Source organism: Bactrocera dorsalis, chromosome 4 (genome assembly GCF_023373825.1).
Source record: "Bactrocera dorsalis isolate Fly_Bdor chromosome 4, ASM2337382v1, whole genome shotgun sequence".
Classification (NCBI taxonomy): domain Eukaryota; kingdom Metazoa; phylum Arthropoda; class Insecta; order Diptera; family Tephritidae; genus Bactrocera; species Bactrocera dorsalis.
Window position 1 is genome coordinate 8983251 of NC_064306.1, and position 24104 is coordinate 9007354.

Here is a 24104-nt window from a genome sequence, read left to right on the forward strand (position 1 = left end):
ATGGCGTGTAGATTGTTCGTACTCTACTTTGCTCTTTGAAATAAGAATACTGCGCCGACTATTAACACAACGGCGTTAGGTGTGTTCAGTGGCTTAGCTTGATTTTGTAGTTGGAATGAGTTATGTATGATGAAGCTATAATTTAGTGTAGTTTTGAGTATTATTCAACAGCAACAACAATTTATTTTATAATTTTTCTACATAAATAAATAAAGGTCAATCACGTATTTGAAATGTGCACTACTTTTTGCTGAAATTGAGAACAGGGTATCAACATATCGATAACTTTAATCGTTGAAGTACCACCTTTGTTTTCAATTTTAACAGAATCAGTTGGTTCAAATTTGAAAAGTTCGAAATTTTAGTTTCCGGTGCAGCATAAGATATTTAAATCGCGATTTGGCCTATTCTTTATGCTCTGATTATTTCGTTACATCTAAAACCTTATAAGGAAGTTATACATCAGATATAAACAAAATATATGTAGATATATAAAGAAGGATTATATTTTCTAATCTAGTGTGAACGAAATAAGCAGTGTATGAGAAGATTGCAAATTATAGAAGACTAGGCGACTTTTGTATACTTAAAAGAGATCATGGAAAAACGCGATAAGAGTTGGGATATTGACACAACATTGAAATTAATTAAAAAAGTCGAACAGCAACGATTGCTGTGGGACACACATGACATTGATTTTCTGAATATTGTAAAGAAACGACGTGTCTTCAGTGAAATTGGCACAGAATTTGGCTGTATTGGTTCCGAAATAGAACGCAAGTGGAGAGAATTGCGCAACCAATATCGGCGTGAAAAATTGCAATACAGCAACTTGAACGCAATGCCCTCATGGTTTGCTTACGAGCATATGCGCTTCGTGGATAACCATGATTCGGTAAATTGTTTTTTAGAAAGCAAAACATCAACATTTACATATGCTTAACACGACTCCTAATTATGACTTACAAATATTTCATTTCATTGCTTACAGTGCAACTCGTTGACCATAGCACCAACATCACCAGTTTCAACAAACTCTTCTATTGCGGAAGCTTCTAACGCATTCTTCCGCGCATATAAATTACAGAATGGCAAATATCCTCTGTCCAGTGACGCAATTTCTGACGTTGAACAAACACAAATAGCTGATAGGGATGAATTTGAAATTTTCGCCGAGGGCGTAGCAGCCAAGTTACGAAAAATTCAAGATCCTCGTGTTCAGCTGTGTGTACAACGCGATATCGATAATGCACTCTATGATGCATTGATGAAAAATGCAGTACCAAAACGTAACTCAATTAGTGCCCTTACAAGTTCCAGTAGTAATAATAGATATAAATCGCTTAAATACATCGTGCCTGGTATGAGCTCATTTTTTAATTATTACCACTAAATCAAAGCAAGCAAAAAACTAACAACTTCGATTTCCATATAGTGGTAGAACGGCACTTTACTGGAATGCAGCCGTGACGCTACCAATGCAGATGCATACAGCAACGTTGGACTGCATTTTAAAAATTCAAAGTATCGCAAACAATTTGTAAACGAATGTATACTAGAGCTTCTGCAACCACATATTCAATAAAATTACACATTTTTCGGCAAATTTTATGCATTTTATTTTCAAATGCTCTACAACCTTTTTTATGCACTTCAACAGACAATTTGATCATATAATATCAGTTTCATTCCTTGAAAGAACAACACCACAACGCTGTTGCTTAAATTGAATTTCTAATTAAGGTTATGTTGCTATGAATTTATCGAGTTTTATTTAATATTAGCAATATTTGCATTTATATTGGCTTTGTGTACATGTTTATTAATTTGCAATTCTAATTCAGTAACCAATATTTAATACTTTTACAGTTAACAACTAACCTACATATCTAAGTGTGTGCACGAGGCTAAATTTATATTTATGTGTATGCACGCACAATTTAAAGGTTACTTTTTTTTGTATACAATAAACTATATTAAATTAAGATACGTATATATTTATATATAATGGTAGTAAATAGCTTACTTTTTCTATAAATATATGTGTATATATATGTATAAATAAATGTTCATTTGCTGTCATCGATTTTGATTTAACATACACGTACATATGTTTGTATATTCACTTTCGAATTATAATAAATATTATTCATAAACTTTTTATTTTGTTATGACAAAAATTGATCACAATAATTGGTGTACATTAAAGTGGTGAGAGCGAAGAAGGCTGTTTAATTATAACTAAATGAATTTAAATTTTAATGAAATGAAAATATAAATCATAATAAACTATGCAGGGTGCATAGTTTGGAGGTAAATGACAACTAGGATGGAAAATAGTTTAATTGGACACTGCTGGAAGGCACAAGTACGTAAGGAGAAATGATAAATTATATCTAAATATTTATACAATTTAAGTTGTTTAAGAAAAATTGTGAATTAATTGTGAAAATAGTTATGGACATACTCGTATATAGTAAAGTGGCACGTAAATTTATAGAAAAACATGTACAATTTATAACTAGAAAAAAATTAAAGACCACAAAAAGTTTAGAACATAATTTTTTTAAGTTTAAAAGCAGCTTAGTTTACTTTGATTTTTAACGCTTTTTGTTAAACACGCTATAGTCATGTAAACGCTAGTGTGCATTCGAGCATAAGTTTAATTATTTATTATTTTAAGTGTTTTTTTTTTTTTTGTTTTCCATGCCATAATTTTCCGCGACAATATCTGTTTTAAATTCTTTAGTCAATTCTTAACATTGTTTATAACAGCTAATTTGAATTTTTTGTTTTTTTTTTCAATAATATATTAGGTTTCTGTTGTTTATTTAAAGAATGGATTTTTCGATGCTGAGGATTTCATAGTGCAAAGTATTTGTCGCTCTAATTGAAAATCATATTCGAGTCCTTTAAGCACGTCCGCAATTTGTGGCAGTGTGGGTAACTGAAAGATGTAATTTTTTAAATAAAAAAATGCATTAAATAAAAGTAATATATAAAATAAATTTTGTTAGACGTCCTCTAACTTCAGCTTCATACTCACTTCATTATCCGTCTGACGCTTCAGCATTGGATTTATTATAAATGGCACACCCTCAACTTCCGAGTAGGCGCCCAAAGTGCCGACACTATGACCCGATGTGTTTGTGGCGCAATTTGCAGTGCTTGGTGGGCGTGGTGCAGGCCTTTGTGGTGATTTGATTTGATATGAAGTCTGTATTTCTTCGTAGTCATGGTCGCTAGGCACAGGCGGTAGCTGCCAGATAGTGCAGTAATAAACGTAAAAATATATTATTAATAAATTGTACACATATGTATTTCCTCACAATAGTCACAAATGCAAGTGTGTGTGTGTGTTTGTATGCTTACCGGCTGATTGGGTGGGCCACCCCAATTACCCGCACCACCACTCAAATTCAAACGATTTAACGCCTTCTCCACCTCACTGCTGCCATTGCTCATACTACCGCCATTCGGTATGGGTGGCGGCGAACGTATGGGAATAGCGCTGGTTTTGTAACAAATCAATACACCATTTATATCGCTGAAATAAAGACAAGCAAGAGGGAATCAGTTAAGTTTCTGCTAGCTTATTGCATTGAATTAGTGCTCTTGTGTAGTCGATACTCACCCAGCTAACTTGAAACCCTCCGGTGCCACTTTCAATTTGGAACAAAGTATTATGTCGGTGACTGCTTGTGTGACATTACCGCGTTTGGTGAGTTTGTAGGCAATTTGACGTTTACGCCACGCCTTCTGTTCCGTATCGGCGGTACGTGAGAGCAGCGAAAACTCTTTGGGTGGTTGTGTCTTTTCGGGAATCACTCTGGAAATGCATGAAATGAAAGATTTTTATTAGTAAATAATTTTTTGAGGCAATGGTTTAAATATTTTTGCTTTAGCTCCATGCCACAGAACTGCAGTTTCAACAAGAAGTCACTCCCTTGTTGTGTAACTGCATACTGAGTTTGAAGTGTCCGGTGTAAAAAGCGACAAGTGTTCGAAATTTATTTCTCGGGTGATTGATTACTGTTTTGAATCTGCTGTGATTGTAACCACCCATAAGCAACCTGACATGGCACATGCCTTGAAGTTGTTGTCAATGTCCCTCCCTGTCTGCTCTTTTTCTTCCCGGTTGTAACCTTTTAATCAGGCACCCAAATTAGGTGCACTTGGTTACGATCTGATAGGCCGTTCAGCAGTAATATATGTACACTTCTGCAGTAGCTGCGATTTAACTTCACAAGCGGAGATCGCTTTCTAGTGCCGGTTGACTATCGCTGAGTGTGGCAATACTTTCATAACGATAGCTGCGTTGAAGGTTTATATTCTGCACACGATTTATAGCATAGGCTTCCCCTTGGAATATACTTGAAAAACTTTCCATGGGTATGGAGCGCTTGGTACGTGGTTCTGCGACTCCTGCACCAATACCCTATGACATTTTCGAGCCGTCGGTGTACCACTTAGCAGTAAGTCCAGCATGGAATCTTTCCATTCTGCCTTACTGCTGTGGGTAACTTTAAACTTTCTAATGAAATTTACTGTTTTGGTAACGGCGTCCCTTGGCAGAAGGGCCGGTGATATTTTATCATCAAGCTTTCAGCTGCTTGTACGAGATTACCTTCCCTTTGCCAAACCCTTCTGCTGTCATTTGAAGCATTGTGTGTTTGAATGTCAGCCACGGTCTTAAGATCATGAGGTAGGATTTCCTGGCTAGTCGATTGCACACCATGAGTATGTCTGTATACTTGATTATAGTCAGATCTACATGCTGCTTCCAGCGAAGATTAGAATTCAGCGTGAGGCTCAGGTATTTTTATTAGTCATTTCTAACCTCTACATATAGCATTTTTTCACCAAAAATATTTCTATGAAGAATATCAAATAAAATAGTCAACCTCTTTAGCGTCGACAATTATGACTTATTTGACAAGTGAATGTACTCATTAAACTATTTTATTTTTATGTCTCCCATTAAATGTGTCTATTATCTTGATGTGATTACATATTTGCTAAGTGCCACCATATTTAAGTATATAGTACATACATATGTACTTATATATACATGAGTGTCTGTCTGCAGCTAAAGCGCAGTTATTTGAACTTTACTTATTTGCTGAATTTTGTAATACGAGAGCTTTTAATCACTTCACATTTAGCGTCATTCATCTCTTTTCTTTGAAAACTTCAATGACTCAATATGTTGGGAAATGCTGACGCTAAATTGTAAAATGTGGAGAGTTTTTTCATTGAAGATACATCGTATATTTTGTGTTTAGGAACAAGCTATTTAACAAGTTAACGATCGATTGCAAAATTTATACATTTATAAACTTATAATGTATTTATAAATAACAGCTAAAATTACACACACATTTTTAATATTTCATACTCAAATCATTTTACTTTTCGCATAGTTAGCACAGGTACATGTACACTTTTATCGTTATATCGATAAAAACAAGCAATTAACTTCTCTTGCAGCGACATTTGCTTTCATAAGTATGCACATCAACGTTATCTACATAAGTATGTGCTGGTATTGATTATTTATAGAAAGTATTAGTATTACTACATTTTTATTGCCTTTTTACTGTTTATTTATACAGCAAAGTAAACTCCACCACTTTATAAAATAAACAATACAATAAAGTAAAAAAAGACGAGGGTGACTAAAAAGGCACAAGCAGTTAAATATACAAGTACATATATCACATACCATTTATCATAACCTGCTAAGTGTTTCAAATTAATATTTTTGAAAAATTAAAACCTTTTGAAATGATGTTGAGGAGATTATGCAACTTTTAATTGAATTAAATGGTTAAAACTTCAATTATAAGGGTTTTAAAATTAATTTTCTATATCATTTACATTGCAAAACTTTTTATCAGAGGATCTAGCAATGATAACATCAGTAGACATCTCAAAAGAGAGCGTGGATCATATCCTCATGAAATATTGAAATATTGCAACAAGCTCAATCGCGATATCAGTCCAAATCAATGTTTAATGCTCACCCGAAGAAGTTTCTATGTCGCTTCCAATGTCAGTCGACAAAGTACCAGTGGATACTGTTATTATTAAGGAAAAGTTGACTTCGTTTGACGAACATGCCCCGCAAAAGACGAAGAGACCGGAGAGGTGATGGGTATTGCTTTCCGGGATGCACACGGAGTGATATATGTATGTATGTTGCTTTACTATGCCGAATGGTTCGTTTTTGCGCCATTTGGCGAAGAAAAAACTGCTCCTCCATCGTCACTCCTTCACCGTCGGCTCAAAACCGGTCCTCCATTCACCGTGTTGTCTAGATTTGACCGCTTGCTTTGGTTTACAAACTGGAAAAAATCAGTCTTGTACTTCTTTACCTGCGTAGACACCGCTTACGCGATGAAGGGAGATATTTCGGCTTATCCAGACCCATCCGCTTCGCTTCCTTATCCAGTGTGGACAAAGGAGAACTAACGGCACGGATGTTGAGGCCAAGTTATCAGCTAGCAGCTGTACACTCTTTTAGAAGATTTTTAGCTTCTCATTTTAGTTCTGCGGCACGTATTAATTTCTCCAGCAATTCTTTGAAGAGTTCACGCAATAGGGAATCTCCTTGTCTGAAACCGCGCTTGGTATCGAACGGTTTGAAAAGGTCCTTCCCGATCATGGTGTTACTCAACGTCAGCTTACACAGCCGTATTAGCTTTGCGGGGATACCATGTTCAAACATAGCGGCATAGAAGTAGTTCCTTTTCGTGCTATCGATGGTGGCTTCAAAATCGACGAAGAGTTGGTATGTGCTGACCTTCCTATCACTAGACTTTTCCAAGACTTGGCGCATGGTGAAAATCTGGTCGATAGAAGATTTCCCAGGTCTAAAGCCATACTGATAAGGTCCAATCAGTTTGTTGACCGTGGGCTTCAATCTTTCACACACTACGCTCGATAAGATCTTATATGCGATTTTTAGGAGGCTTATCCCACTGTAATTGGCGCAGAGCACACTTTTTGTGGATTGGGCAGAGCACACTCAGGTTTCGGGCATGTTTTCATCCGACCCTATCTTGCAAAGAAGCTGACCCATCGGCGCCTGGTGCATTGTTGTTCTTCAGGCGGGTAATTGCTATTTGAACCTCATCATAATCGGGCACATCTACTGCATTCTCATCGATTGGGGAATCCTGTTTGTCAACTTCAGATGTTACACTTTCACTGCCGTACAGCAGGCTGGAGAAGTCTTCCTTCCAAACCTTCAGTAGACTCTGAACATTAGCCACTAGGTCACCACTTTGTTTCTGCAACGGTATGATCCGGTCTAAAACCCTTCCCTTGGTCGCCGCATCTTTTCGTAGTAGAAAGACAACCGCTGGCAAGAATTCCAATCGAATGAGGGCAAGCGTGTTTAAGAAGCAGGAGTATGGCTGGGTGAAGGGTATCGAGCTATCAGAAGACTATGTTCAGAAATTAATTTCCCAAAATCGCGTTTCTTTTGTAGGTTAAGTATTAATCGGACCAATCTCTTACGAAGCTATCAGTGCATACAGAAATCGAATAGACTGCTACTCACTTAGCCAGTAGACAATTACTCACTTCAATTGAGATAAAGCATTATCAACCTCGAACAATTAGATCAACCCTCGTTGCACGCCAATTACGGATTATAAACAGAAATCAATTGCTTATTTAAATTTCACGCTTTATTGTTATTTGTTTGTAATTTTCTTATTTTTTTAAGCAAGCTCCAGAAAACAATAGTTTTTCGTTTAGTTTGTGCTACAAATTAGATTGTAAGCCTAGGTTAATTCGCACAGGTGCGTCTGCGTTGCCAATTAAGCAAGTTTTGAGGCCTGGCTCAATCACCAGGCATATTATGGAAAGTAGCAAAAAAACAAAAAAAAATATATCCACATAATAAGCCAGGTTTATGTCTAGGGAGCTTCACCATTGCATTTGTTGTTGTTGTTTATTGTAAATTTAGCGAATTAATTAGTCAAGGTCTCACCCAGTTGTATACATATTGAACTGGACAAGTGATAGTCAATTATGCAAACAATTGCTTTGATGTAGTGCCAACGGCGCGCTACTACATACAAGCCTTATCAAGCTAAATGTCTGCTGATAGACAAAGTAACAAAAAAACAAAAGCAAAAAAAAATCGAAAAAACACAGAAAATGCACTTTATTGAGTGCTTAATGCAAGTGAGAAGCGATGCGCAAAGCACCAAGTGCAATTGAATGTAAGAAAGTGTGCAAAAGGGAATACAAACATGAAAACAGAAAAAAAAATCAAAAACATATTGTTTAACGAAAATTATTAATAAAAGGCAAAATAAAAATAGCTTAGTCTATTTTTCACCAAGCATCGCATTCACTTTACGCGCACATCCGCTCATTTTGAAAAAAAAAACAACAAAAAATAGAAAATAAACAATTTTGGTTAATTAAATTTGTGCAAACAATGAATGTACTGTATACTCAAGCAGTTAGGCACAGCACACACTTGCACATTTATACATTAGGGTGCTCCAAAAATGAAAAAAAAAAAATCAATGCAATAACGGTTGCCACCTCGACAGCTGAGACGCCGGTCCATTACGATACCTAAACACTCATAGGTAAGTATTGAGCGAAAGATTCTCAAAAATCGACAAAGTCGACTTGCCATAAATTTGCTGAGACGGCTGATATCAATTCATGGTTTTGCCGAAGATATGGCGGCCAAAATATTTCAACCTCAGCCTTGTAAAAGCTAGACAATGTAGGATTAAGTGACTGGATGTTTCCATTTTACCATCCGCTCCGAGAGAAAATAGGCCAAGATGTTCCAACCTCAGCCTTGTAAAGGCTAGACAATGTAGGATAAAGTGACTGGATGTTTCCATTTTACCATCCGCTCCGACAGAAGATCGGCCAAGATGTTCCAAACTCAGTCTTGCAAAAGTTGGACAATGTAGGATAAAGTGACTGGATGTTTCAATTTTAACATCCGCTCCGAGAGAAGATAGGCCAAGATGTTCCAACCTCAGCCTTGTAAAGGCTAGACAATGTAGGATAAAGTGACTGGATGTTTCAATTTTACCATCCGCTCCGAGAGAAGATAGGCCAAGCTGTTCCAACCTCAGCCTTGTAAAAGCTAGACAATGTAGCCTTGTAAAGGCTAGACAATGTGGGATAAAGTGACTGGATGTTTCAATTTTACCATCCGCTCCGAGAGAAGATAGGCCAAGCTGTTCCAACCTCAGCCTTGTAAAAGCTAGACAATGTAGGATAAAGTGACTGGATGTTTCCACTTTACCATCCTCTAGGCTATTGTTAGAAGCCGGCAGAAGATTCCGCCGCCGAAAAAGAGCTAGTTAGTCTTCCTGCCTACTGCTAAGCTCACGTAAAATACAAAAATTCAACGTTAGAACAACGGAGACTCGTTTCCAATACTTACTGTTGTGGGTCGAACATACTCGTATTTCATGAGATTTTTTACGTCAAATATAAGTATTTGAAAATGAGAATTGAAAATTTCTATTTTTTTTTATCACCCTAATATTCATGACTTCATGCGTATAATAAATAATTCATTTAGGTTTTATACTCACTTGAGCGTCTCCACCACATACTCTGGCAAGCCCTCAGTCTTTGATAAGCATAAATAGCGCGTATTCGTGTGTCGGACGAAGAGTATATTTTCACGCCATAAATCTGCATCGGCATCTTGATCATAAGTACGATGTATGGGTGTGAAATTCTTGGGGCATCTGGAAGTTATGGGAGAAAAATATGAATCAGAATTAGACGCAGAAAATATGCAGTTTTAAACAAAAATAAAAATATCTCCACAGAGTTGCATTGGCAACGCAATGAAATAGTTATCGAAAGCACGCAATCAAGTGCTACGCGTGCAAAATTGCTGGGAATGAGTTGTTGTTGGATGAGAAGCGTACATTTTAATTTTAAATGAAGTCAACGTTGAGGAACAGTGGGTTGGTGGTAATTAATAATATAATAATATAAATATTTTAAAGGTTAGGATTAAATAAAAACAAATGTTGCCTACATTTAGGCGCAATATTAAAAAAAAAATTCAGCGAGAGGAAAGAGCTAAAAATTTTAGTAATCTTTAATAAAGCTTTCTCTTTTAATTATGGCAAATTTTCTACCTGGAGCAGCCCTTGACATATTTTCAACGATTTAATTTACCGTTATGTTCACAAAAGGTGATTTTAACAGTCCCGGTGACCGCTTAGAGAAAGTAGTATTAAGAAAAACGGATTCGATACGATGGCGACAAACTTTGTTCATGTTATACGCGAGAGACTGGAAAACTAGGAGTGTATTCCATGAGGATATCTAAAAAATAGAACATTTGGGTAAGGTTTTCGATAATGGTCTATCTTACGTTCTTCAAATAAGAGCAACCCAAAACGAGCAACGACATAAGTAAGTCCATTAGCCAAAGTGTAGCTAAGAATTTGCGGGCAACAAGCAACCGGCACGCTTTCTTAGACAACCATCAAATACATTGTAAAGAAATTGGCGCATGGCAGCACTTATTTGTGGCTTCCAATGACTTACAAAGGGTGATTTTTTAGAGTTATAGAATTTGTATCTCTAAAAAAGACAGAAAAATCTATATTTTGATTTTTTTTTCTGGTTTGAATCAGTCATTGAACAAAATTTGGACTGTTTTTTTAGAGGTACCGGCCTTTAGGAGCAATTTTGCGCCACTTCTTAAAGATAGACGGTCTTAGCTCACCAATGAGGTGGCAAATCTTTATTTACAATTGGTCAGTCACAGCAAGTAGTCAAACGAAGTGAAATCGCATGACCTAGCGGCAGTTACCGAGAGAGCGGAATACATCGGGGACCATTCCTCCCGGTCCCGGTGTTCTCAGGTTAGCCGAGTTGCTCTGCAACAATTTTTTGTACTTTTTTTCTCATTGGGACCCTTATCCTATAGCCTCCCCGGACCCGGTTTTCCTTCTGCGCGTGCTTCCCACTTTCTATGACGCTTTTACTTTTTTCTAATGTCAAAAAAACAAATGTGAAAAAGCTAGTTTGACACCTGAATACACATAAATGACAACTAGCTGATTTAAAAGCTATCCCCATAGGAAATCTCTCACTAAAAAATACACCCTTTATATACAACACAACAAATATTTTATATATTATATAAAAATCTATCTATAAGCACATACCAATGCATGTATTGCATCGATATTTATACGTACTTCTCGTAGTCCTCGACAATTTGCAACGACGTAATGGGTCGATTGTCGGGTAAAAAACTCATTATGGAATTGATGACGTTCTTTTGTGTGGATAGCGCGCCTACTGAGTTGACGGCATTGGGCGATGTGGTCACACCGATACCACTCTGTATATGTTTGCCGGCTTTATTCATGTTGTTGCTACTGTTGCTAATCTGGGCTTTTGCGACGTTGAAGCAGTTGCTGCGCAGGTGAGGGCTTGCAACACGCGAAATTATTACCGCTGCTATTCAAGTATGTGTTGATGTTTGACTTTTATTGACAGTTGCTTCGTACAGCGTAATCGTTGTTAGATCGTTCGACTGCTTGAATGATTGGAATAATTTATATCCGCCAACTTTTGTTTTTATTACCTTGTTTCTTTTGTGTATACTCAGCCATAAAAATATGTGTGGTCGCGGTATTTTAGCAATTCTGCGTTGTCTAATGTTCTCTGATATCTTAATTTGTGCGCTGAAAGTAAAGAACAGCAAAGAAGAAAAACATAAATATATTGTGATTATTAGAAATTTTTGCATAATATAAATTCTTCACGTCTATGATAAGTACGATAGTTGAATAAGCAAGTGTGTACCCCGACTGATTGATAGCGCAAACACACACATATAAAAATGTACATTAGGGTGTCTGTTATTACCGAAGATGATTTTTTTAATCTGAGCAGCGTATAATAAGTTTGCCACGAAGTTTGGAAGAATGTGTTTCGCGCTCTTCGCTCAACTTATGGTCAACATAATCGGCTTACTGAGCGCACTATTCGCAACACGATCACCTATTTTGAGACCCAGCATTCATTATTGGTTAATAGTCGACCGAATAGACCACTTACAGCAAGCAGCATAGCAGCCGCAGCCGCAGCCGAGCGTACACGAAGACAGTGGAGAGTCGATTCGGTGCCGTTCGCAGCACCACGAACTGACGTAAGGAACGACAAGGCGCCTTCTACGTCTTAAAATCAAAGATTCCAAAAAAAACTTACACAAATACGGTACAAGAATCGAAGCCGCTGGACCTTCCTAAGCGATATAGCTTCGCTCTATGGGCTCTTGAATAGTTCCAAGAAGATCCGACGTTTTCGAGTCAAATTTTGTTTAACGATGAGGCCTATTTCTAGCTCAATGGGTATGTAAACAAAAAAATTGACACATTTGGGACGAAGAGTAACTTGAAGAGATTCAAGAGCTGCCATTTCATCAAGAAAATCTGGTTTGGCCGGTGGAATCATTGGTCCATATCTCTTTAAAATTGATGTCGGTGAGATCGTAACCGTAAAAGACTTGTCAAATGGCGACCGTTGTCCCAACAGGATAACAGATTATTCTTTGCCTGAAATCAATCAATAGATTTATTGAGAGAACATGTCGGTGAGTAGATAATTCCACGTTTCGGGACGTTACCAGTCGAAATGTTCGAACGAGTCATCAAAAATTGAACACAATAGATGGACCATCCGCCAGCATTATTTGAAAGAGATAATCTTCGAAAAATATATGCCAAAGAATGTTCTTTCGAATGAAAATAAGCATTACCCATTAAATTTGAAGTTTCTGTGTTTTTTCTTTAAAAAAAAAAAGAGGGAAGGCGATAAAATAAATTTGGATGATGATTGCAAAAATTTTCGTTTTATATATAAATTCCCGATACTTTCTTGACAGAAAGAACAAGCAATAGTCCGCGTGTGGCCGCCCGATCGGCAAGCCGCGCTAACGTGCAAAGCGGAGAAGCAGCGGCAGCAAAGCCAAAAGCGGTAACAGAGCCGACAAGAGATCCCTCCAAAGCAACAGAAATGGTAATACTCGCAGGAGAAAGCCTACTGGAGATACTACCAAGTCGACGACAGCAAAATTTTTAATTTTATTTATTGTAACTAAATTAATATCAGTTTACATCCAAGACTTGAGAAAAGTTGGCGTTGAACTTCCTATATTCTGTATAAATGAATTTCACCCTCTAGTTGATGTACATACAAGCAATGGTTCATAGAAAAGGGCCAAGCTTGAGGAATGCCAAGCCATAGACTTTTGTCTCGTAGTCCTCTGTGTTAGTCATATTCGAAGCACCGGGACGTGGCATATCAAAGACCGGAGTGCGACTATGTTGAAACTCTGTAAACCAATTTTTGACGGACGCCGTGGAAGAAGAATCACCTTATATGTCATCCAAAGTATATTAGATTTCAATGCGCGATATCACTTCCAACAGCAAGAATTGTTTCACCGACCGACATTCCACTTTCTCCATTGCTTTGTATTCAAATTCGGATTGTGACAATAGCCTTCTACGAGAGCACTGCACGATAGTAGATTTGTCTTGCTATAGTTGGCAACGGCTGATGAGTCTAATTACATATAAAATCGCACAATTCTCACATAAAGAAATTGAGTCGGATTTCAGCTATCCAAGGGATATTATTTCTGAGATATAACCCTATCTATAAAGGTAAGTTTTAAGACATGTGTGACAACATTGGATTAATAGCAGCAGGGTTACTTCACAACTTCCTAATCCTTGCTGGCATTGAGTCCAACCCGGGCCTGAAGGAATTTCTCTGCTGTAGTTGTTCCATCGGTAAGTGAAGTTGTACTTGGAGTCAAACTAACATTAATTGTATACGAAGAGCTCGAGTTGCCACGCGAATCGTGAGTGACTCTTGCTCAACTTTGTTCGGGATACTGTAGCAGGTTAAACTCGTTCTCGTACCAATCCAAAATTTACCACGACATACCAAATTTACATATGTCCTGCTTGCAATGAGTCCACGAATGCCTCGAACCAACTCTTTGCATGTCCAATGAATAACTTAAACAGACATTAGATAACAGTTACAACAACCTAGTATAGACGACCCAAGCTCCTGTGAAAAAGTTAGACTTTAACCAGCAGATCCATTAATCTTCTACTAGATAACTGGATAACCCTCACCCATCTAAAAAAAATGGTCTTCTAAATGGGATGCTAAGTAAGAAATACAGCACAGCAGCTGCTAAAAACTCCATGGAAACCAAACAATGTATGAATCATAAGACTTATCTATGATAAATAATAACAATGAATTCTTTAAACAAAAGTATATTTTAATAGAGATAAACAGCGTAAACAAGGGCAATAAACTTTAGAAAAATGCCGCGAAACCGCATAAGTTCTGAGATGAAGCAATCTGAACAAAAGATAAGAATAAGACGTCACTAACGTCACGTCACTGCTAACGTGGAAGATAAAATAAACAGTTTCAAATGATTCTATATAAATATAGATATTTTTCCTTATCAAGACTTTCACTAGAATTATTGTATCTATATTAATTTTGTGGAGAAACAAAAAAATATCTCGAGTAAATAATTTCGGAGCTACTGCGCTGAGTGGCAGGAGCGAGCTGTTTTCGTTTCTATTAATAGTGGCCTTTGGAGACAACGAAGGCGAAAGTGATGAACTGAAAACTAATTTCTTATGTTTTTTTAAGAACGTTTACGAGCTCAGCCTCAGCAAATATTAAAAAAAAAACACTGCCGCAAGAAATAATACTGATCAAAAACTTTTAGTGTACACTATATGAAATACAATCGAATGAGTCATTATTAGTAAGACTCCACTTGTTATGCAATAATTTGAAACAGCTTAATTAGATTTGAAGAACAAAGTGAATCATATGAGCAATCTTGGCTGTAAAAGGAATACCGCAGATTTCTAACAGGTTATACAATTACGACGAGAATTAAGTGCAAGCACAATTTGAGCTGGCATAATATCGTTGTAAAGAAACGAACCGAATATGGTATATAAAGAGATAGGTAACAGTGAGGGAGCTGAAGATAATAACGGCTGATACTCTCAACTGATATCACATATTGATTGTATGCAAAAATAAGTCGATCAAGAAGGAAAAAAAGGTTACAAGACACAATTTAAGGTAAGAAGGAACAGGAAACTATTAACAAAGTCCAGTAAGTTCGATATTGCTACATATGTAGCTTCTTCTTGTTGAGCGGCTTTATTTAACGCTGCCTTCGTCCGAATCTCTTCTCAAACTATATTGTTTTGACTCCATCAGAAAATATACGAGGTTTGACAATTAAGTAATGAGACTGATTTTATTGCCGCGTTTGTGGTAAACCGGTGACCTTGAAATTCCCTTCCTTTTTTTCCATCATCTCTCCCCTCACCATTGATATACATATGTACCATCGCTCTAGCTTGTTTAGTTTGCCTGCTGCGTCAAGTTTTTTTGTTTCCTAAAACAAAATCGCTGGTCAAAGGAACCCATTTTGAGTCGATTACTGACATCCAGGCGGCCGTGACGAGAGTACTCGCGGACATCCCAGTCGAAGCGTTCCAGAAATGTTACGAAGCATGGAAAACGCGCTGGAATCGCTGCATAGCTGCCTAAGGGAACTACATTGAAGGGGATGTCAGAGTTGTAGCATAATTTTCAAATATACGGTTTTTATGGAATCAGTCTCATTACTTAATTGTCATACCTCGTAGTCTCACTAAAATGCTTTGAAGGATAAGGAACCGAAGAAGGTATTGTATGTAGTAGCTGAATTCGACATAATTCATATTCAACCAAAAACAATCGGTTGTGACTGATTTTTTGTTTTGGAGCATGTATTGTCTAAAACAGCTACCGTCTTTTTGGCGAATATAAATTGGTATAACTTCCAGGTAATCCGCGTAGAATGACTGAATAGCTAAGCCCAAGTCATACGCTAGCTGCACTGATACCAATATGATCATACAGAATGGTATCGGAATGTATCAGAAAATTAAATGCAGTAGCCAAAGTTCGGCTACTTTGAGTTCCGAGACATATAGAAATTGAAGGAAACGCAATATTGAGTTCCGAGACATATAGAAATTGAAGGAAACGCAATATTGAGTTCCGAGACATATAGAAATTGAAGGAAACGCAATATTGAGTTCCGAGACATATAGAAATTGAAGGAAACGCAATATTAGACAAACTCGCAGCGACCGACGTAACCAAAACCCTTTTTTCCCAATAAGCCCTCAAACGATAACAGAGGAACTGATACGTGGGGAATAGATAATAAAAGGTAAGTACTCACCGATCCAAACGGTGTTAGATCGCCGAAAAAACAGCCCTTGGTCGGATAAAATCCGAGTCAATTTCGGTGCGTAGAGCCGGCTGTCGTGGGAATTGAGATAATAGAAGGTAAAGAGGTAAGAGAGGCTAGTAGCCTGCATGCAACGTGTCCCCGCATGATACTGGCCACCTCTTTGCATGCCTCACTAACCTCACTCATCTAACACCCTCCTCCTTTTGGTCCGACCCCGTCGAAACAGCACGTTTCCTGGGCCTCCCGTTAGATGACCTCAACGACAACGCAAACGATCCTTACCATCCTAACGGGGATTAGATATATATGTATATAGATAAAATAACAACAGAGGCTAGAAGCGACGAAATGAGCAAATCAAAGCAACAAATAGACGGCTACAACGCCAGAAGATTTAGAAATATTATTTTATATAGCTTAAATTATTAAGGAATCCTAACCGGATTTCTTATCCCATGTTCCGATCGAAAATGTACTCGAGTAAAGAAAATTACCTAGCTACATAAGTACATAGCCAAACGTAAAAGTATTTTCAATTAACAATGAATGACGCAACGAAAAAACCCTGAGTCATTATAATCATCATTCCACTATATACCTCTCTATATCTCTATTGGCCTTATCTATTTGAATAAAAAATTTTAAAATAATTAATTTATAACAACAAAGAATCTGCTAACTTAGTTTGCACTTAATGACAATGTCGGTGACACAGACTGCGTCGCTATATACACTCCTATGTCAATGTCAATAGGCCACAAATATTAAACTGCATAATACTAAGCATAAAACAGTGATTCATTAAATATAATAAAGTAACGAAAATGCTGATAATGTATAAATACTTGTATAGTTATCAAAACGTTTATTGACATACGCAGATTCGTAAAAAATAATTAAGAAAAGAAAAGTGAAAAAGTGGCGGCGCTCGAATTTGCGTAATTTCAACACAAAATACATATGTAATGTATGTACATATATAGTATGTACATGTGTAAACAATCACTTGACATCACGTAATTCCCCAGTTGATGTTTCATCCATATGAGCGACCTGCGCCTACGCGCAGCTAGTCGCTTTTTATTAGCAATACTCATTAACTGGAATTTGCAAATAATTCCATTTTGATTGTTGTATGGGATTTTAACTGTTTTTATTGACACACTCGCCGGTTTGCCGCAAATATTTTCGTCGAAAATTTCGTACAGAGTACAAGAAGTGTAAGAAAAGACAGCAAAAGACAGTAATAACGTCGAAAATTTTATGACTTCCAAAGTGTGTTAGCGCTGAACGAATATGGGTGCGCTAAGGTAATTTATTAAAGTTTTGCCGCAAGAGAAAAGGAAAAAAAGCGCCACAAATTAAAGATGCGAAACTAAAAGCAAACACAGACTCGAAAAAAGAAAACAAAAATGAAAACATGCAAATGAGTATACGAGAAAGTAGGTGATATTGGTCGAACGGTGCGAAGAAAGCAAAGTGGATGAAATACAGGGTAGGCCATTTAAAGTTGACCCATTTGTTTCTAAAAAAAAAAGAACAAAAGAAAACAATGTTTTTTGTTCATTTCAAAAATAATTTATTTTGGTCCAAGGGGATTTGTTTCAGCTAATATTTAAAAATTAGATCGCGTAAATGGGCACCTTTAGCTTTGACAGCTAAATGCACTCTTTTTTCGACATTTTCCATGACTTTGGCCAATGTTTCGGATGATATGGCGGTTGTTTCACGTCGAATGTTGGCTTTCAGTTGAGCTAAGGTCTTTGGCTTATTAGCGTATACCTTGGATTTCAAATAACCCCACAAATAAAAGTCTGGTGGCGTCAAATCTGGTGATCTCGGTGGCCAGTCAACATCACCATTTTTCGTTTTCAGCCATTTCGATGGCCCATTTGCCAAAATTAAGGCGTCGCGGATAATCAGCTGGTTTAGTTTTTTGGCCATTTGAATTTGATATGGAACATCTTCAAATCTTTATGAATATGCGTCGGAGAGTGGTGCGAGAGATTTAATTCCTGAGAGCGGCGATAACTCGATGTCGATGGAGTCTCCTGAATACTGGCTCGTACAGCTTCATATTTTCATCAGAACGTCTTGTGCGTTGTCTGGATGCATGACTGGCATTACTGAGATTACCGGTGTTCACAAATTTTGCATATAAAGAACTTAATTGTGTTCTTAACTGGAGCACTTTTCACTTTATTTTTTTGCGAAACGCACGTTGAGTTAACACAATTGAAAAGTTATTTTGAATATAAAGCTGAACAATTTCAGCGCGTTCTTTTGGAGTGTACTGTTCCATGGTATAAATTGTCTTCGAATGACGCTTCTAACGCGGTATGACATTAGCCGATTTGTCAGCGCTGTTAAAACTTACAGCGTTGCCAGATGGGTCAACTTTAAATGGCCTACCCTGTATGTATATAAAAGAAATATAGTAAAATTTTACACATATTGCGACTTACTACGTAAGGTTTCAAGACCGGAATATGTTCCTGTAGGACCCAAAGTGCTAATCTAGTGGCTGATGCTCAGAGCATACTGAAATTGTATGTGAACACTTCTCCAGCCTGTGAAAGTGTAACATCTGGAGATGGCGAATCCGATTCCCCAATCGATGAGGATGGAATATATGTTTCGTTGCCTGACTATGATGAGGTTCGAGTAGCAATTACCCGTCTGAAGAGCAACCGGCAGTGGCGAAGATCTCACAAGGTGTATGCGACGGGAGGTGCGGGTATTTCGGGTCCGCGTACCAAGCTCTCCATACCGATGGGAAGCTTTCCGAGCATTTTTCAGGCCGAAGTTTTGGCTATAAGTGGGTGTATAGAGATAAACCTCCACCGCAACTATCGCAACGAGCGAATAGCTATACTCATCGATAGTCAAGCGGCACTAAAAGCGATCTCTTCCTACGAGATCAAATCGCTACTAGTGCAGGAACCAGGTACACCTGATATGGGTGCCTGGTCACAGGGGAATAGCCGGCAATAAACTGGCTGACGAGCTTGCCCGCTCCGCAGCCTCCACCAATATGGTTGGTGCCGAACCATTCACTGGAGTGGGTCCCCATACTGTGAAGGAGCTGCTCCGCAAAGAAGAAAGAGCGTGCAGGGAAAGACATTGGCAGCGAGCGCACGGTATGCGTCATGCCAAGCTGTTAGTTGGGGGGTATAACCAGAAGAGGTTCAAATCGTTAATAAACCTCCCAAGAAATAAACTCAGGCTCCTGGTCGCTTTCTACACCGGCCACTGCAAATTGAAAAGGCATGGGCCTATCATCTTGCGCTGTCGGTTTTGCGACAGTGAGCCTGAAACCCCGGAGCACCGGGGTTACCGCTATACCAATGACTCTTCTGGGTGTTTATCATAAGGTCTCTCATTCAAACAAAATCTATCATCTATCTGAAATTTTAAATCTAGAATTACGCTTAGTTGTAACAGAAAGTCCACTTCACAGTGAACAAAGGGACTTGTAATCTGGGTCATGTGGCTGACCATCTACGATTACGATTATATTTGCCGCATGTAGAAAATAATAAGATTTACATTTAGCGAACCACGAAGCGTACATACTGTTATTTTTTACATGTAACGCTGATCACAAAACGTTATTTTTAGGTGGTAAAAACCCAATCTTGCCGTTGTAAAGAAATAAAAGTTTATCGCACTTAAGAAATTGAAATTGCAAATTTTACGGAGAAGAAGCAGCCGAACAAAAACTGCGCTTTGTTGTCTGCGCTCCAGCTACGAACAAGAAAATCGCTAAGCCAATATGAAAACTCAAAATCAAGATATGGCGAAGCATTGACACAGCGACGACCAACAAAGAATGGATGGCAATTGGCTTGAGAAGATGGAAAGACGGCGAGACGAAAACATAAAGAATTAAAAGACGAACAAAAGATGTGAAATGTTGGAAAATTAGGGAAAGGGATAATATTGAGAGCCGAGCAAGTACGCATAAACAGCGCGCTTGATAAGGGCAATGTGCTGGAAGTCGCGTGGCTGCAGCTAACAAGTGATTGGTCGACAAACGTTTTCGAAGAGTGCTTAAGCTGCAGACATACAGACATAAAAACTGATTAACAATTGACTGAGTGGCATGGAAAAAAGTTCAAAGTTTACAAAAACAGCACATGAAGTTCAATGAAACAGAAAGAAAAATTGCATGCACGCCGGAGGACGTGTCAGTCAGGCAGCATAGGCGAAGCACACAGCAGCTCATAGTTGGAGATGTGCGGCACACGTTTCTTGCGGCGCGTGAGAGTTTAGTGTTTTTATTTGTATGCTGTTTACTGCGTTCAGCGATAGAGCAAAGCGCAAATAATGACCGGGCAGAAGCCATGATGATAGCGTGGTCGACCGTTTGAATGGTGGACCGAGTGGTTTCATAGTTTTGATGATGCTTGTGTGGCTATTTTATAAAAAGTTTACATTTTGAGTCAATTGCTGCAATGACCTCCAGTGGACGCGCATAACTACATTTAATAATTGTGCCTGTTTATGTGGTTTTGTTGCCTTGAATTCATATTTTATATATGTACATGCAGTAATAAACAGATAAAGGCTTTCAACATATTTTATATGAGTACGAGGAAGTATCGGATTATTTAGGAATTTAGTCCGCTACAATATTCAGAACGAAGTCGCGATAGGGTTACTGTAGTTTCAGTAAGCAAGTCAGGTTCTTGTTCTGTTTGGTTGGTAGTTTGTCTCTTAGGAAGTTATTTCTCGGAAGGGAATCCTGTGGTGACTTTAGCGGCTAGATACTTTTTGAAATTCATACTTTCCGAAATCTGGTCGGTCGCCTGACGGTTTGGGCGACACGGCTTGAATTAGGTTGTCACCGAAATCCTTTAAGGAGAGGGCCAGGAAACATGCTGCTGAAACATTCGCCGAGGTCAGACCATACGTAGAATTGTTAGATGAGTAGGATTTGCTGAACATGCCAAGAGATGGTTAGCGGACGCTACTTCCATAGGGTTCTACTATGTTTAGTAGATAATTTAAGGTCGTTCGGCTGCTTTTGCCGCTTTGTACGTGTCAGTTCTAACTTAATAACTTAAAAATAAACCGATTGGTGATTGGTAATAGAAGTAATAACATAGCTTAATTGTAATTTTTGATATTTAAAATTAACGGTTATCTGAACGGTAAACTTGTGCATAAAAATATTCGGACGATTCACAAAATGTTCTTCTTCTCTTCAAACAATAACAAAGCATTAAAAAGGAAATAAAACACATACATATGTAAATCTTCTATTTTTAGGTCAATACTATCAGTGCAAACCTTAGTGTTGGTTCTTGTCGGTTGTCGCTCATTATCAGAAAATTCTCTTTTGGTGTCGCTCATTGACAGCTTGAGTCGAGCGTTTTTTTGCATTGCCTATCACGTGGTCAAAATTATATTTGAAAAGCAAAATTTTCATCCTTTTTCACCCTTTACTCAAATACTTTTATCATATTTACACATTATAAAAAAAAATATATACCATAAAATTAAAATTTCAGAATATATTATATATATTGTAGATATTCATTTGAAATCGAGCGCAGCAAACTCTTGTGTAGACTTGCACTCGCCAACGAAAACTCGGTTTGGGCGACAAAAGAGTCCGAGTGTGAACCGGGACTTACACGCTAAGCTGACAACCTGGCATGTTTTTTGTGTTTTTTCTAATCTAATAATATTTTTGGTATGATTAGTAAATACATTTTTTAAAAGCGGTATAATAAAATTATTAATACTTCTTAATAAAGTTCAAAGGCTACAAAATCTTACAAAATCCATAAGACTTTAAAGACAACAAACATAATAAACTGTGTGCCAGCAAACAAATGCACTATAATGTTGAAATTAGGTCAATTACAAATTTTCTTAGTACCTACAAACGCAATTGCTGGTTTAAAGTTTACTTTGGTGTGAATAGAATACATTAACATACATACATACATATACCATTTCTTTTGATGGGCTTTGATATTGTACTTACATATGTATGTATGTAACTTGTAACAAAGAACAAAAGTGAATTACTATACAAAGGAATATTTTTCTTTCTTAAAATGCTCACGAAGTATTTGTTTAATATATGTAAGATAAGAAAAACATTATTTCGAACTGCCTATGTGTAATATATAAATTATTATATAGATGTAGAACTGATTTCATTAAAATCCTTCAAAGTCAATAACGAAAATTTCAATACAATCTTAGCACATAATATAAGTATTATCTACTGTGAAACACTCGACGCTTCTTTCATTTTTTATTTTAAACGTGCCGCATGTAACCATCCATCATGGCTTTGTACGTGATTACTTAATAAAATTCACATGGCTTCTTTGCATTTCACACAGCTTTAGTCGGCAATATTAACCCACTTGCTGGGAGATACCTATGTATGCACCTTTTTGTACATATGTATGTATATAAACATAAATATAAATATATAAAGAAAAGGTTGGTGCAGCAGCAAAACTCACATTAGAGGAAACATGAAATACCAGTTTAACAATGAAAACAAATGCTCGCCAAAAGATCAGAAGTAATAAAATCAGAATAATAGCTCAATTCTTGCTGTTAAATGTTTTATACCAACACGTTAATTTGAGGTGTAATAAAAAAATTTGCAAATGAAATCCGCGGCCAAATAGGCAAGAAAATAAGTTAGCATGCTGCAAATAATATACATATACATATGTATTCATGTGTATAAAAACCCTTCATTTATTAGAAAAAAAAAACACGACTAAAATTTACCTGATTTCCGACAAATATCCAACACGCAAATAGAAATCTGTGCCGTTTGGGGGCACTTTGGTGAAATTAAAGGTAGTTGAAGTGTTGCAGACAAAAAGACTTCACTTTTTTGCCTTTCAGCGTTTCTGTAGGTCTTCTTTCCTTTATTTATCTATAATATGCACTTTTTTGCAATATAATGCCATCTGCCTTTTCCCGATAGCGCTGTTGAGAACTCTTGCAGCTTTCAAGCAGTTACACTAATATATATATATATTTTCGATTTTTTATTAAAGACAAAACAGTTTTAGCTGCCTCGTTAAATTCTTGTATATTCCGAAATTTTATTTTTAAATTAGAATTTATTTCCTTTTACTGCACAGCTTCCTTTTCCATATCAATGTCGCGTAACTTTTATATATTTTTTCATTCGTTTCACTTGATTATGCACTACACTTCACTTTTATTTTTAGACACTATGTCTTTCATTAATACTCTTTCGAACGTTTCTTTGTGGCAGCAATAAATTTTAATTCTTTTTATAACTATTAGAGATTTTTCAATTTCATAAAATTGACCGCCGCAGAAAAAACACCTCAAAACAACACAACAAATTCCAATCAACTGAAATTCTTCTTTGATGGAATTGAATACAAAAGTGTTGCCAACCCTTGTTAAGAATGTGGTGCAAAGATATAATTAAGAAATAAATATATATATATGTATATATATATATATGCATTTGTCAAAAGACCGGTATAATCTAAGTAATTATTGTGAATAAATGGCAATTAGAATAACTTTTCAATCGCTTTTACATTTTCTTTGTAGTATATTATGAAAATTGGCTCTTATAATATAAAAAAGCAAATTGTTAATAACTTTAACACCAGTCTGGCGTGGAAACGAACAACACTGAACATATCGCGCAATTTTGAAGCAAAATACTGCACTGAACACAACTGAACAGCTGTGCATAGAAAAAAGTAAGCAGGTTCTTTCAAATGAATGTCAT

General features: G+C 37.0%; 2 protein-coding genes across 3 annotated transcripts; one reads left to right on the forward strand and one right to left on the reverse strand.

The window, feature by feature from the left end:
• The first annotated feature begins 25 nt into the window (after positions 1 to 25).
• Positions 26 to 1678, forward strand: LOC105228576 (uncharacterized). 2 transcript variants are annotated; one of them, XM_049455847.1, is made up of 3 exons: positions 26 to 895; positions 992 to 1361; positions 1436 to 1678. In XM_049455847.1, exons 1-3 carry the CDS (start codon positions 599 to 601, stop codon positions 1468 to 1470), a joined length of 702 nt encoding a protein of 233 aa, XP_049311804.1. In that variant the 5' UTR covers positions 26 to 598; the 3' UTR covers positions 1471 to 1678. The 2 variants fall into 2 exon arrangements, with proteins under 2 accessions (XP_049311804.1, XP_029407091.2); XM_029551231.2 differs by having other exon boundaries at positions 992 to 1676.
• Positions 1679 to 1744: 66 nt separating this feature from the next.
• Positions 1745 to 23722, reverse strand: LOC105228575 (uncharacterized). The gene is made up of 7 exons (XM_011208456.4): positions 23111 to 23722; positions 11226 to 11717; positions 9591 to 9749; positions 3635 to 3829; positions 3373 to 3547; positions 3047 to 3259; positions 1745 to 2947 (listed from the first exon to the last, which is right to left on the reverse strand). The coding sequence occupies exons 2-7, from the start codon at positions 11396 to 11398 to the stop codon at positions 2828 to 2830; spliced, it is 1035 nt and encodes a 344-aa protein (XP_011206758.2). The 5' UTR covers positions 11399 to 11717; positions 23111 to 23722; the 3' UTR covers positions 1745 to 2827.
• Positions 23723 to 24104: the final 382 nt, after the last annotated feature.

Coding starts and splice junctions, on each gene's coding strand:
- LOC105228575 (XM_011208456.4), bottom strand. CDS start 11,398: ATGAATAAAGCCGGCAAACATATACAGAGTGGTATCGGTGTGACCACA. Junction 3,548..3,634: donor GAGGGTTTCAAGTTAGCTGG/GTGAGTATCGAC, acceptor TCTTTATTTCAG/CGATATAAATGGTGTATTGA. Junction 3,260..3,372: donor GTGGCCCACCCAATCAGCCG/GTAAGCATACAA, acceptor ACTATCTGGCAG/CTACCGCCTGTGCCTAGCGA.
- LOC105228576 (XM_049455847.1), top strand. CDS start 599: ATGGAAAAACGCGATAAGAGTTGGGATATTGACACAACATTGAAATTA. Junction 896..991: donor TCGTGGATAACCATGATTCG/GTAAATTGTTTT, acceptor CATTGCTTACAG/TGCAACTCGTTGACCATAGC. Junction 1,362..1,435: donor GCTTAAATACATCGTGCCTG/GTATGAGCTCAT, acceptor ATTTCCATATAG/TGGTAGAACGGCACTTTACT.